This window comes from Thunnus thynnus, chromosome 6 (genome assembly GCF_963924715.1).
Source record: "Thunnus thynnus chromosome 6, fThuThy2.1, whole genome shotgun sequence".
Lineage (NCBI taxonomy): Eukaryota > Metazoa > Chordata > Actinopteri > Scombriformes > Scombridae > Thunnus > Thunnus thynnus.
In genome coordinates this window covers 33,167,823-33,184,203 of record NC_089522.1, presented here as the reverse complement: position 1 = coordinate 33,184,203, position 16,381 = coordinate 33,167,823, and the positions used below count along the sequence as shown (strand labels likewise).

The window sequence follows — 16,381 nt, the reverse complement described above, 5'->3', positions numbered from 1 at the left end:
AATGTTATTTGATTATGATACCTGCCCTGTTAGCACAGTTTAGCTAAAGTAGCTAACGTTAGCCCAAGTGTGCAGTGCTTGGTGTTCCCAGAAAGCTAACGTTAGCTTGGGTCCGAGATAGCGGGGCGTGTTTTCAGAGCACTCTTTATTTGAAAGGTCCTGACTCCAAACTGAAAAGATGGCGTCGACCATAAGTTGTAACTCTGAGCTTCAAAGCGGCTCCAATGAAACCAACGGGTGACGTCATACCTCGCTACGTCCATCTTGATATACAGTCTGTGGTTCCAACAACTCCAAAGCTCCCTCTCTATCTGGGCATATTGTAAAGGGTCACTTGGGCTCTTACGGTGTGCACATCCATATTACCATAATGTCTCAATTAGCATACCCTGATAATTAGTATAACACCATAATTACCATATTACATAATAACCTGAGCAGTGGTAAATGTCATGTTCCTGCTCTGACAGTCTGGATGGAACATTATACATATTATACAAGTGTGACCTGTTATATAACACACACACACACCACATCTGTTTGGACTCATATTCCCATCATGCCCTGCAAGAAAAACGTGTTTTGATTTAAACTCTTGTTTTTTGGTAGATTTCAGCAACATAAAGAATAAATATTCGGTTCTCTCACTGACATCTCTCTACTAAAGGAAGGCCTCTCTGTCTGTATATATGTGTGTATGTATGTCCTTCGTGTATCTTGTAAACCATTCATGCGATTGACTCCACACTTGGCGGGTGTATTGCTGGGGACCCGAGGGAGTGCAGTGTCGAATTTGGTGCAATTTGGACATGCAATACATTTAATATTAATAAATTCTGAATAAATCAGCGATCAGGGGGCTGCTCCGCTCTTTGCAGGGGCAGTGCGGAGGTTCAGGGCTCTGACGACTGACTCCAGCATGTCAGAGAGACCAGAGACGAGGCGCGACACGAGTCAGAGAAAAGTAGACTGCAAAAACAGAGCTTTTAATCAAGAATGGACACTCTGACCCTGTCTCTGGACAGAAAGCGTAGCATTAGCAGCACGTTTAGCAAATCAGCAGGGACATGACTACACAGGAGGCGTTCAGGTACATGGTTGAGCGTTGGTCACCTCGGTGTTGGAAGCGCTCAGGGCCCAATACACAATGACTGTAGTTACGTACGTAAAACGAAAAAAATGCTTCCACAGGCAGTTCAAGCGCCACTTCAGACAAAGCACAAATCTTTGGAGCAAACATGCTCATTCAAATCTGAACTGAAGGCACAGAAAGGAGGAACTATCTAAGAGCCCAACATGATCGATCCACTTTATTTCAGGATGCACGTTATTTTATTTTTAAATGCAGCCCTTATTTTACTTGAAATAAGAAAAGAACATTTATGTACTATTAGAGTACTTATTATTTATAACATCTGTGTATAATAAGAATGTTTATTATTAATGTTTCTTTCCTGTTGTTGGTGGAACAACATACATGAATTTACATCAGCATGTGTCAGATTTTATTCATTTTCATCTGCAGTCTTCCTCATTCCCATAAACCTGAACCCTAAACTGAACCTGAACCTAATTCTTACCTGAAGTCTAAAATAAAGTCTTAACCAAAACGTCCTCACAGCGACGGTTTCACACTAAATCACACAGAATGATCAGATCCACCACAGATCTTCAGTTCTAGATCCGCTCTGATCATTTACACTCCAGCCCACCTGTATAGATCTACAGCAGCATAGATCAGAGACTCATTACAACGCTGCTGCCAGGACCCGATCGATCGCAGAGTATTGATCGGTTTCACACCGTGGCCCTCAAAAGCTCTCCGCCGAAGGAGACAGCTGCAGATTTCTGCCATTATGGATCTGTGGTGGAGTCTCCACTCCATTACAGCCTAGGATGGAGAGGATAGATGTATGGCCACATAGATCTGTAAAACCCCGAACTCCCGATCACATGACCCGACTCTCCCTCGCCAGTCGAGCAGAAAACCTGGTTTGCTTCCAGCTCGTCCACATTAAAAATGAGAGAGGGAGATTAATTCATTGGCCATCTTATGCGGGGTAAATTTGTCTTTTTTAATACTCCTACATGCACACACACACACACACACACACACACACACACACACTTATCTCCATCTCCTCAATCCCTGCTGCTTGCCAGCGTGCAGCTGTGTGCAGCAGTCAGCAGTTCAGTGCCTTGCTTAAAGGTGACATATTATAACCCTTTTCCACAACTTAACACAGTTTCCTGGGGACTTAATAAAATGTCTCTGACACGCTTTGGTCCAAATACCACAAGGATCAAGCAGCACAGCAGCCGGTTTGAGTTCCTTTAAATGATGATAAGCTGCTGCTCACGTCACCCCCTCCTCTGCTGACCATGGATGTATGAAGAGAACTGGATACAGCGTCGGAGGCGGGGCCCCGATCATTCCTATGAAAGTTGCTCAGTGGCGCATGAAGCCAAAAAAGTTTGACTTCCGCGTATAAAATTACCCGAATCTTCCAGGATCATTGGGCCCATACAGCAAGCGCACTAGTGGCTTTCGCCGGCTACTTCCGGTTTAGCCCTCCGGCTAACATGAACGGGGATAAAACAATTCAATCATGTGACTCTTTTAGGCTTTCGAAATGTGATCGAACTGAATGAATCAAATTCTGATAGTGAGACGAGTCATTTCGCCGGAATTGTGATGCTTAAAAAAAATTATCCACTGATTTAAGGACGTCTCTTTCACAATGTAAATCTATGGAAAAAAGTCTTTTTGGGCCCAATAGCGTCATGTGACGTTGTAACCACATGGTTTGGCCACTATGTTAAATTGGCTTCACAGCCCGGCCTGTTCCTGTGGGCTTGGTGCTGACACGAGTACGGCTTTGTGCTACCATAGCAACTGCTGGCCGTGAACCCTGAGAGAAACATGTCTGCTGAAGAAAACATAGCAGCAACCATGTATGTTTCAGACCTTGAGTAGAAAGAGTTTCCTGACCAAGTTCAAGCATCGAGGATACAACAGAATGGTTAATTATTAACTTAATGTCACGTCAGCGTTTCTTTTTGTATGTGGCTACGTAACGTTAGCTAAAGTGATACGTTGTCGCTGGCTGTGGTGGCTGTTTGTGTCACGGACAACCCACTGCTAGTGACTCCGTTTATATAGTTTATGTCGCCGTACTCGGTATAAAAGGACGGCGTGTTTAGAGGATTGTGGAAAAATGAAAACGAGGCCCCACACGCTATAGATCATTAATATTTATTTATCAAAAGCTACGTTTCTGGCATGTAAATAAATGCAAGCCTTGTAAAGGCCGTAACCTTTTCCCGTTACAAACCAGTAAAACTCAAACGTAGCTAAGAGCCAGCCATGTTTTCTCCACAACAGTAGCTAACAAGAGGGGATGTAGGATTATCAGCCAACTCCTAATAAATCATAGTAATGTATGTTTACTAGTTATTACAGTGTTTAAACATTATTTACTTATTAAATTGACAACATTATTAAATCGTTGCATTTGGTGATCTATGTCCTCATTAGTAACAAAACTACACCTGCGATGTTTTCACTTTTTGAATCTCTTTCCTGACAGGTGTGTTTACAGAGCCTGAGAATGTCTGCAGGTAGTATGAATACCTGATGACTAAAATTGTAATAACGCAGTAATTATCTTTCCTACATTATACGTCACATTGCACGACGACTACAGCAGCTTCAGAACCAACCGTCATACATGGTGGATCATCCTGGTCTCAAACCTGTTTGAATGTTTTCGTACATTTATAGAGCAGAATATGGGCCTTCACATCTAAAGGGGAATAGAGCAGTAAGTATTTTTATGCATATAAATTGTCAGTTATTATTGTAACACAGATATGAGTATGGAAGAAAATACAATAAATTACTGTTTTCACTATCTTATATTGCTTAAGGTTCATCTTTCATGTTTGTTGCTTATGTTACATAGCACACAAAACAGTTTATATAGAATTAACAATGTTTATTGTGATAAAGATTGTTACAGCAAATACTACACAACTTTTGAAACAAAGTTATTGAATGTACCACCTGGTACAAAAGTCCTGACTGTTTAAAAATAGAAAAAAAATGCTAATAAAAAATATTGTTTACAAAAATAACAAAATTTGTGTCATTGATTAGATTTCACAGAAGCCATACTAGAATAAAAACAGGTGACACTATAAATGGGTGTCACCATTTACACTTTTCAGCCATTACAGAAGCTTTGTAAGCTGGTGTTTGGGGTCTCTGGGTCGCCTGTGTGGTGCTACGGATATGGACTGAATTCCCTGATGCTCAGGGTACGGGGGGGGGGGGGGGGTTCGAACCTGTTCCTGATTGAACCTCAATACGTAGCTGGCTATCACTTCCTGCTTCTCTGGGCTTTCAAACTACGCAGAGAGATCCTCAGGAACTGGGATCTTCAGCACCTCATCCATGTGTGGGGCAGCGTCCTGGAAAACCTTCTCAAAGATGACGTGCAACAGTTCATCCACGTAATCGGTGACGCAAAAAAGAAAAAGATTATCTGCACTTTGTGAAATTGTCCAATAAGCCAATAGCTCTGCAGTGTTGCACATTTATTTTGTACTTGATTAGTATTTATACTGTTATCATTATTAGGTTCATTTATTATGAAGGCCATTTAAAGACAATAATTACGTTATATGCTCACTTGTAGTATAATGGCTGTTTGCACATTTTTTGACTTTGTTGGATTTTCAATAAAAGCTTGTAAGACTTACAGAAGGTTGGCTCTGCTGGGAAATTAACTTTAAATAGCAGCTCGACAGCTGATGTTGATGCTGAAGGACATTCAGCATCTTCAGTAGAGTCTTGAGAGGAAAAATAATACTTATATGGTGGAGAGCAAATGTAAATATACACTGTACACATTCCCTAAAGTATTATGAATTACAGATTGCCGTAAAGCGCATTTCAGCGTAACATGCTAACGTCGCTAACCCCTGGTTACCTGAGTGGAACACAACTGTAGCTTAAACTGCAGACCGGCTACATGCGGGACATCATTATCGTTTAACAGTGATATGTGACGGCTTCGTCTTGCTGGTAGAGACGCCAGATTAGGAAACGCTGCTACGTGTTGTTCAGGAGTCACATGATCAAACCAGGTATCTGGAGTTTCATTTGGAGGATTTGTTTGGATTGCAAACGATGTTTTTTTTTTAAAAAAAAACTTGTGTCCCAAAGAATCGTGAGAGAAAATCTCAATTCTGAGTTGAAAACACCTCATTTTGACCAGAAATGTGCAGCTTTACTGCAGCTCATAGCAGTGATTTTAAAGTTTTTTTTGTATTTGGGTCACAAGTGATCAGCTGAGGTCGTATTTAATATTGTTGTAGAATAAAGAAGACCGCTAACATCGCCGTGTGTTCGTGGCTACTCACTGAGGTAGAAAGTAAACACCTGACTGAGGATTCAGACTCATTAATTCCTTCATGGCTGATTGTGTTCATGTTGTGAGGGAGATAAGAGCTCCGGGACAAACACAGAATAATGAAAGTGTTTCTGAGGCTCCACGTTAACCGTCTGTAAAGTAAAAATTACAGAGTCATTATGAGAGAAAGCCATAATTCTCCTGTGCAGCTCGAGTTAATTGTCTGCTGATTGCGCTGATTGTTTTCAATTCCTCAGCTTGGTTTTTATCGATGTATAATTGTCAGTCCCGTAATTATTCGACATGTTTTCTCCGTTAAGACTCCGCACATGTTCTTGCAATAAATTCTCCTCTAACTGATCGATATTTCCCTCATCAGTTACCCATCACTGTCTAACTAGTTCCCTCCTTTTTTAATGGTCTTCATTCTTTGTTTAATATCATGTCTGTTGCATTGTGCATTCAGATGAGTTTTCTGATGCTTTGTGTGTTGTGTGATGATAGAAACTCACATCGTCGTCAGGCTCATACCTGCAGCCTTGTTCCAGCATAAATTCATCAAACTTAAAGGGATCCTGTGGAGGTGATGCCAGGGGGTTAAACTGGGCGGCTGTGGCTCAGGAGGCAGAGCAGGTCGTCCACTAATCAGAAGGTCGGTGGTTTGATCCCCCGGCTCCTCCGGTCTGCATGTCGAAGTGTCCTCAGTTCAGACACTGAACCCCAAATTCCTCCCGAACGGTGTGTGAGGATTAGAAACATCGTGAAGCTCTATATCGCTCCTGATGAGCAGGTTGACCCCTTGCATGGCAGCTTCCAACATCAGTGTATGAATGTATGTGTTCACCATTTGTGAGGAGGGGGAGCCTTGTCCAATGAGGTTGTGGGTGGGATGTTTTCCACAGATCACACTAACAACAGTCTGCACAGGGACTATTTATTTAGCAGTAAAGCTGCCACCCCTAGGAGGAAATATGCCTTATATTTTTATAATTATATTGACAAAATGTTCTCGTTTTAACAAGAGTGTCTGGTTATAACAAGAAAATGTATGTAATTATTACAAATTATGTTTCTTTATAATAATTTATATAATAATAATGTTTCCTTATAATAGTTGTTTTAAAGTGACAAACAGATCCATGGGCTCGGGTCTTTCTCTGATAGTGTCCACATGTTGATAAGAACCACATCTGGGCTGCTTAGTGAGGACAGAATTTGTGTTTGTCCTAAAACAAAGTGAAATGTTACAGTCAAATATTTCAAACACCTTTCTCATTATAGCCAGTATTAAATCTCATTAAAGGATAAAGCTGCTGATTTTCTATATTATCTATCATATATTATATTTATTATATTTTTCCAAACCAACGATGAACTGATCTACTAACAAGTATTGTGTGTGTATCAAAGCCTGATATATCTTATTCCTCCATTGTTGAGCTGTCAGTGAGTCACACCGCTGCACCGGGTCACATGTTCTTCATCATGAAGAGTTCGGTCGTGTCAGTTTGTTTAGAAACGGCTCCAAAGACTCATAACAGCGATCAGGTTTTCAGTCTCCAGTGAGTAGTTTGCAGCTTTGCTAGCTTGTTGTGCTGCATTTCACAACCTCTTGACTTTGTACTGAACTTCTTTGAGACATTTATAATGTAGTACAAAGTCAAATGTCTCAAAGAACTGCAGTACAAATGTTATCGCAGCCGGTAAAGCCGTAAGCAGAACCGTGTTCCCGCCATTGAGATCTTGTTTCGATCCAACCAGAAACAAATCAAACGTGCTGTTTTCGGAGGCGGGTGTGTTCAAACTTACAGCCAATCACAGCGTTAGCAGAATCTGGAGTTTTTTTAGGAACAGGATGGAGTTTCCTGCAGGTGTCTGGACGTCTGAGGAGGGCCACGGCGGCCATTTTGTGTTCCAACCTTGTAGCAGGAGGAAAATGGAGAGACGGCATCTCACCACTTCATCTTTCTGTAACTCTTTGATTTTTTTATTTCTGTTTCTACCTGCACCTCCTCTCTTCCCTCCTCTTCCTCTCTCGCTTTATTTCTCCCTCTCCATCCCTCCATCCTTCACCGTACTCCTCCCTTTCTCCTCCTATTAAAACATTAACAGTGTGAGCCATGTGTTGAGATGGTGTATAATTCCATCCCGGCTGTTTTATAAGGCGGTCTGCTGCTTTCGCTCTCAGACTCATATACATCCTGTTACTCGGAGGAAATGGCTGCTTCCCCTCTTGTTCTTATAAATAATGTGGATGGTAAAGTGCTCTGCAGCAGTATATGGAGCAACTTTAGCTCCATATACAGACCGGATGCTAAAGTTGCTCTTATATAAAGACGCTTGTTTAAGTTGAAAAAGTGAAGCGAGGACATGAGAAAAAATCAGATTATCAGTTCTGGATTTATGATTTTTATGATGCTCAGTGTGGAAAGCCCTGGGTGTTGTGATTGGCTGTCAGGCGCAGGTACGGGACAGGTTCAGGTCTCAGTTTTATGCAGAACCATTCAGAACTCTACTTGGTGTTTCTGTGTTTAGAAACACTGCATAAATCATTAAAAGAAAAAAAATTATTGGGCAGTAAAATGAGCTGCTGGTTAAAGTACCAGAAAGCTTTGGGCAGTATCAAATTTCTACATACCAGTGTCTGTGTCTGTGTTTGATTGACAGCAGCCTGGGGGTGTGTCGGTGTCTGTGTTTGATTGACAGCAGCCTGGGGGTGTGTCGGTGTCTGTGTTTGATTGACAGCAGCTTGGGGGTGTGTCTGTTTGATTGACAGCAGCTTGGGGGTGTGTCTGTTTGATTGACAGCAGCCTGGGGGTGTGTCTGTTTGATTGACAGCAGCTTGGGGGTGTGTCAGTGTCTGTGTTTGATTGACAGCAGCCTGGGGGTGTGTCTGTTTGATTGACAGCAGCCTGGGGGTGTGTCTGTTTGATTGACAGCAGCTTGGGGGTGTGTCAGTGTCTGTGTTTGATTGACAGCAGCCTGGGGGTGTGTCTGTTTGATTGACAGCAGCCTGGGGGTGTGTCTGTTTGATTGACAGCAGCTTGGGGGTGTGTCAGTGTCTGTGTTTGATTGACAGCAGACAGACAGCAACAGACACAAAGTGAACAAACTGCTGTAGCTATGAGTCATGGACAGGGATTTTGAAAAGCAACAACCAAACCAGCATCTAACGGGTCCGAAGCAACATCTGCAGGTGTGTTTACATGCTGTTTAATGTGCCGCAGCTGAGCAGTTAATTAGCTACCTAACTGCTAACTGACATTAGCGCTGCACTTTTCCCTGGTGAATGTTTGTTTGGTGGCTCGTTCAACAAGCTGCAGGACGAGACGTGTGTTCATGTTTGTAAGTTAGATAAGAAGGAGACGTTAGCAGGAAAGCTAACGTGGGTTGTTGTTCAGAGTCGTGTTTAGAGTTGTGTAGCAGGATGCAATCAGGCTCAGTGTGACCGTCTGTTCTGCCTGTGATAGAGCGCTACATTATCACATATGAAGAGATTTAATTTGCTGTATAGAAATAAGGACTTCAGCTACGTATGCGGATGATGGAACGATATTTAATTAAAATAATGTAAAAGCAAGAATTTAAAATATAAATTTCTCACTTTTGGTTTCTGATTTTTATTCAAAGGAGATATAAATGCCTTTTTTGGCAGTTTAATGTCAGCTGGACTTTAAAAAGTAACTTTTACACTCGGCTGTAAGTCATTTGATAAATGTGTCTCATTGTTCACACTCAGTGAAGAACTTTTTTACCCTTAAGTTGGTTCTTTTTATTGCATTTTAAGAGTAATTCTTACAAGTTTTCCCAGATCACAATGTGAGCCAGATGCCTCCAGATGTGGACTGGATGATCCAACTGTATTCTCATTGAAAAGTATAAGTAGCGACAAAAAGGGCAACGATAACTGAATACATGAATTCACATTACAGGTCTGTTAGGTCAACATTGATCAGCACACGCATGAACACACACACACACGCACACACACACACGCACACACACACGTACAGTGAGCAAAGGAACCAACCAGAGCCACTTAGATCAATTTCCAATCAATCTGCAGATATTTAAGAATAAAATCAACCTGAACTGGATCTACACTTTTACACTCAGGAAGTAAAAGTTCATCAGATTGACCTTTAAGTCCTGTTCACCAATAAATTCAGACTCTGTCTCAGAGTGGAAACCCCTCAGAGAGCAAAGGAAGAGGAAACTGAAAAGTGCAAACAGAGACAGATGGAAAGAGGAGGAAGAGGAAGAGGGAGTCATACCACCTTATAGATGGCTGGCAGAGAGTAATTTAAGTGCAAGGTGTGAAGGGTGAGGAGGGAGGAGGTGTGAGAGTCGGGGGGGTTTAATAGAGACTGTAGCTAATTGCTCCAGTGGCATCCTAAAGCCCGTCTCCCCCAAAAGCCCTTGGAGCCTGAATACTGCTGCTAACAGAAGAGCTGCTGACACAGGAGAGGAGAGAGGAGAGGAGGAAACAAGAGATAAGGAGGAGAGAAGGAAAGAAATATCCAAATATGTCTGCATAGACTATTAACCACGTATTGCATATTTATTTGTTTCATTCGTTTTCATTGACGATGCTATTTTACACCAGACTAGCTCGCTCGTTGTTAAGCTTAATGGCCGGCTGTTGCTTAAGTTTGGCTGCTGTATTGAGATGTTTTAATACTGGTTTAATTTCACAACAGTGACAAACACTATCGTTACCTGACTGTCACCAATGAAGGCAGGTCAGGGAGACGTGGATTAGAAAAATTATCCAGTCAGACGCCAACAGGGCAGGTGTTTGAGCAACATCTGCACGTGGCTGCTGCAACCTGAATTCAATGTGTCAGATCACATGTTGGGCGTCATGTTAGAGAAAAATCAAGGCACTAACACTAAGGGGGTTCAGGACCAGCCCTGTTACTGACTGACTGACTCACTGAGTGATGAAGTTACACCATTGGTTGTTGCTCTTTGAAAGGGAAATGACGTGAACAGTTTCTGTTACGTTCTCAAGGCGTTTACAGCAGAGTCACGAAATAAGTTTTAAAAACACACGTTTACCACACGAAGTGTCTCACACGGAGGCGGCAGCACCGACCCGTGAACACGAAGAGACACGACGGATCCATTTTACCGGCCTGCACAGCAGCTAGCAAACGGTTAGCATGGCTACCATCGTTAGCATACCGTGCTGTGTGTAGCCCGTAGACAGTACAAAAGTAAGGTGTAGCTGTGTGGTTACGGTGTTTGTGTGCTCTGAAAGACGTCACAGCGCGGATATAAACTCACACAGCTGTTAGCCTAGCAGGACTGTTAGCCTAGCATGCTAATCCTGCAGAAACATACGGATGAGACCATATGTGTACAGACATAGATAGAAACAGACATGTAATTAGAATAGTTATAATTCAAATTAAAATAAGTTCTCTTTTAAACATCACAGGATATGAGTGGGAAGTTCTGTTCTTGCAGCTGCATTTATATTTATATTTATATTTATTGCAGATGAACATTTAATATCCAGGAATTCACATTACAGACTCGACCACTGACAACAACACAGTCCAGTCATACACCAGGTTGTAACCAAGCCTTGATAATACTGCAAGTCATTTATCTATCACATCTGTTTTCAAGCCTCCAATCCAGAGAAAATCCAAGAAAATTTGGTGGGTGGATGAATGTAAGATTTCTCCTGTGAAATGAAGTCAATTAATTGTAATTTAACGGAGTTTGATCAGAGCACCTAAAGGAAAACGTGGATTATCTGAAGTCCAGACACAAACAGTCGGCCGCAGCATGTTTTCCTGGCAGAGAGAGACTCTCTGAACGAGCTGCAGCAGATTATGTTTCCTCTCACATATATTGCTTCTGTAGGGGCTGCAATAGGTTTATGATTCCACTTCCAGTTTATTTGCAGAGCGATAAAACACAGGAGCAAAGCAATAAAAGCAGCATGATGAAAAACAATGATAAAAAAAAACAGAACAAAGAGAAACAAATGAGCAGATCAGGCTGCAGACAAGGATGTGGAGGGACGGAAAGACTCAAAGAGGAGAGAGAGAGAAGTGATGGAAGAGGATATGTGGTGAAAGGGAGGAAGATAAGGAGAAAATGGGAAAGAAATAGAGGAAAGAACACACAGGAAAAAAACATTTGAAGCTAAATGGGATCAATAAATGTTTCTAAAAGTTGACGATGACGCTGTAAAAACTTTTAACAAACCATCCAGAACATCAAAGGACAATAAAACTCTTCACTGACAGTTTATGTTTAAATCTCCACTGATCATTATTATTATAAATAATCAGTTTTTAGATTGATTTTTATTTTAAAGTCTGAACATTTAGTCAATGTTCTGAGTAGGGCTGCAATATATGATCATTTTCATCATCAACTAGTTTGCAAATTATTTTTCATGATTGATCAATTAATAATTAATTCTATAAAACTTTAGAAAATCGGTTCCCCAACAGCCTATGAGGTGCTTCTGCTGTTGCCAGGGTGAACGTAGAAGACAGTTTGGAGACCCGCCGCCAGCCAATCAGACGCAAGTTGAATCAGGCGTTTAAATCACATCTAAGACGCCATAAATACAAAATTATGAAAATGATTCCAAAACCTTAATTATACATTCATCTGTCAGATGGAAAAACACAATTTTAGAAAACTGAATTCAATTTTCCAGTTTTCTATTATGGATTTTTTTTTTTTTTTTTAATGTGGAAAATTGAGCTAATAAGCGTCACACGGAGCGAAACGAAGGACGAATTTAATCGGCTCAGTGTGAACAAACACCTGAGAAGTATTTAAATATTTAACTTGCAGTGTGGAACTTTTACATATTAATGAACGTCGGTTACATTTAAGCTCTTGCCAGACAAGTTCACACGACGCCGATCGAGTCGATAGATCTGATAGATCTCTGGTGTAACAGGAGTGTTGCTGACGGCCTAGACGGTGTTTTTGTAATTCCTCACAACTCCAGAAGTGGGCGACAAACATCCTGCACTGCATCTTTAAGTCAAAGTAGTAACACCAGAGTAGAAATACTCAGTTACAAGTAAAAGTCCTGCAATTTCATTAAAAATACACAAAAAATATGCTTCAGTACCAAAAGTAAAAATACTCAGAATGACCCATTTAATAATAATAATAATGTATATTAATGGATTATAATTATTGATGTGTTATTGTGTAAGCATCATTAATGCAGACAGTAGCTTAATCTATAATAACACATTATGAATGATTAGTAGATTATATTTTAGTTAACCAGCCTGAATCTGAAGCTGTTAAATTCATGTAAAGGAGTAAAAAAAGTCAAATGTAGTAAAGTAGAAGTATAAAGTAACTCTGATCTCATCTCCTCATTCTGTCCATGTTTACCTGTAGTTTTTTTTTAAGAACAAGACTCACTCTCTCTCTCTCAGCGTCATTAAATAATGCACAAGCAAAGAAAAGGCTGCTGTGTTACATCACATGATGTAACTCTGAGCAAAACCACTAAAGTCCCTCAGCAGCTTTAAACAGGTGAATTTAATCTACTTATCAACATCTGCAACATCTGGGTCTGTGTGATCAGTTCACATCCAATCACAGAAATCAATAACAGGAAACGTCTTTGATCGGAGCAGATAAGTTTGAGGCGTCGTTCATCAGGGTTTATTGAATTTCTGATCAGCGATGAGAAATTCATGATGAGGAGAAATCGATTAAAGGAAATAAACAAGTTGATGTTTGTGTTATTGATTGAACTTTTCTAAACGGCAAAAGGAAGAGAAGAAGAAGAGAAAGAAGAGGAGAACAAACGGAGGGATACTCCCAAGAAAAAGAGAAAAAAGAAAACCCGAGAGTAGAAAGAGAGGTGAGGAAGAGGAGGAGGAGGAGGAGGAGGAGGAGGAAGGAAATGGAGGGTAAAAGCCTGAGTCTGCGTTGTGTTCTGCTGCCTGGAGAATCCATTTAGAGGCCGACCTCTCCCTGCTGATAACTAATGGACCTGAAGACTGAGAGGAGGAGGAGAGGAGAGGAGGAGGAGAGGAGAGAGGAGGAGAGGAGAGGAGAGGAGGAGCGGAGAGAGGAGGAGGAGAGAGGAGGAGAGGAGAGAAGGAGAGGAGAGGAGGAGGCAAGTTTATTTTTATTTGTAGGGAGGAGAGCGGGGGAGGGGGGAGGAGAGGAAACGAGAGGAGTAGCGTAGAGGAAAGAAGAGGAGGTGGGAGGAGCAGAGGAGTACCAACGTTATCAACCAAACATGAGTCGTTATATTTTCAGATGTCAAATCTCAGTCTTTTGGAGTGAAATATCTGTTATCAGACTCCTCCATGATCAATATATCTATGAAGGTTTTACAGGTCACATTCTCTCCACATCGCAGGGATTCATCAATAGTCAGCGAGCACAGAGGTCAGTTTACATGTCGTATGACATGTCGTAGAGTGTATATCCGCTTTGATTAATAAGTCTTATAGACGTTCACATGTCACTGAATATAATCCTTATTTTGCAGAAACAGTTCTGATATTCTGTCACACAAAACTTACATTAAACTGACGGCAGAATGTTTTCCCAAAGACATTATGATACAAGCTGTCAGGTATCATAATGTATGTGGAGTGTTGCTTTTTGTCTTTTTAAATTTTAGTTTCTAGAAACAAAACTTCAACTACCAACAAAACAAAGTACACACACCAGGTTTGATACCAACACTGCACCTTCAACACCTTTTCCTACTAAACAAATCTCCCTTTTTCGTTTCATTAGAAGCCAAAATCTTTTCAGACGCGTGTTTTCACACAGCGCTGGTTTACTACGTAACGCACTGAACCGTAACGTTTGAGTCATTCACTGCTACTCACGCTTTCCTCATTCACACCTTTTGAACTTTCTCTTGCTTTTCTCTCCGTTCACAGACAGGTAGGAGGACGGAGTCGTCGCACGGAGAGGAAGAGGCTCGACGTGTGTGTGTGTGTGTGTGTGTGTGTGTGTGTGTGTGTGTGTGTGATGTCAAAGAGCAGCACGGTCGGTTCGGTCGGAGCTTGTGGCGGTTTTTTTCCTGACTCACTCTCTTTTTTTTTTTGACGCTTCCAAAAGGCTCTTTGAACAGCAGATAATACATCAGTGCTGGAGAGCTGCAGGATGAAGACACCGTCATCCTCTCTCACACACACACACACACACACACACACACACACACACACACACACACACACTTGGCAGCAGTGAGTGTGTGTGTGTGGGCGGCAGCAGGGTGAAGATACACCACCGTAATCGAGAAGCAACGAGTGGGAGGCGCACACACACACACACACACACACACACACACAGATTCTCACACTTCATCGCTTTTCATGGTGGAAACAGACAGTAAAACTCTCCACCGTAACCAATAATAATGACATATCCGTGTCCCGACACAAAACAGGACAATTACAGCAAATAACCTGAAAGGCAAATGCACTTGTGTTGCCATGGCGATGATATTAACGGCAGTACAGTCATCAGAAGCAAAAAATAAAATCTGCTTAATGTCAGATATCACAGCAGCGCACACAACAACATAAAAACGGATGCTGGACTCACCCCAGCGTTGTCATGGTGACGATGGTGTACCAGAAGGAGGCCGGGATGGAGGTGAAGGTGGAGCCCTTGGTGCCCTTCTCGGCGTAGAACATGACGGTGGCGAAGATGATGATGGCCATGGTGAGGGAGAAGAGCAGGAAGCCGAGCTCGGAGGCGCAGCTCTTCAACGTGTAGCCCAAAATCCTCAAACCCTGAGAGTGACGCGAGAACTTGAAGATCCGGAAGACGCGGAAAACCCGGAGGGTGACGAAGGCGCCGCTCACGTCCTCATTCTCGGGCATCACCAGGCCGATGTAGTAGGGCATGATGGCCACCACGTCGATCACCGACATCACCGAGCGCATGAACTTGCAGCGGCTGGGCGCGGCGAACAGGCGCATCAGGTACTCAAAGGTGAAGATGAGCACGCAGGCCGTGTCCATGCAGAAGAAGGCCAGCTGGTACTTCTCCCCGCAGGGAAGGTCTTTGACGCTGCCCTTAGGAGGCCGGCAGGGGACCGTCTCCACCACGTTGGCGATGACGGAGACGGCGATGAAGAAGCCGGTGACGTAGTAGAAGACCAGCGCCATGGTGGAGGTGTGGGGGTTCTCGAAGGCTCGCCACAGTCGTTCCCTGGAGGTGCTGTGTGGAGGGAGGGGGGCGTCCATCGCTTCGTTAGCCTCCGTGTCCTCCGCCAGACGCTCCTGATTCTCCTTTTTCCTGTCTCGGTATTCCTGCATGAAAAGAAAGATGGAGGGAGGAAGAGGAAGAAGATTAGCTTACTCATTCATGCAAACTTTTCAACTCATTAATTCAGAGGCCAAAGTCCTGCATCAAACCTGGACATCATGTTAACAAAGGATATAGAAAGTAAAGATACGTATTTTTTAAAAGCTTGCCGCTAACCCTGCTAACTAATATCACCTTAGTGTTGCTAATCACTAACATCATGTCAGCTTCTTGCTCTGTTGGACAGCTGCTAGCTTAGCATAAATATTTACGTTAGCATCATGTACCGGTAGCTGCGGCTGTGTTAAGCTGTGTTGGCAGAATAGTAAAAACATTATCCTGTCTGGGTGACTTCATGCAGATGGCATCAGAGTCATAGATGGAAATTAAACCTAAATTATCTTTTGAATTAGCTGGATTGACAGTATTAGTGTATTTTATTTAGGTGCATTGATGCAGCCATTTTGCTAACAGTTTGCTGACGTATTACTGTATCACGTTAGCTTAATGCTGTGTTAGCTTTGCTGTTAGGTTAACTAGCTGCTTTTCCTGGTAGCTGCTCACAAGAACAAGAAATAACATTGACAGAATCGTCACTTACAGCAGAAACAGATCCGTATTTTCAACACAACCTCTAAGACCCCACAAACATACCAACAAATCATTTTGTGCTGCTT

The 16,381-nt window shown here is 42.2% G+C and overlaps 1 protein-coding gene across 1 annotated transcript in view; it reads right to left on the bottom strand.

Annotated features, from left to right (window-relative positions):
* kcnd1 (potassium voltage-gated channel, Shal-related subfamily, member 1) overlaps positions 1–16,381 on the bottom strand; it is an 80,183-nt gene that overhangs the window by 54,874 nt on the left and 8,928 nt on the right. Inside the window, exon 3 of the mRNA XM_067593479.1 lies at positions 14,997–15,709. Within this exon, the coding sequence (XP_067449580.1) occupies positions 14,997–15,709 (713 nt within the window). The remainder of the gene's footprint in view (positions 1–14,996; positions 15,710–16,381) is intronic.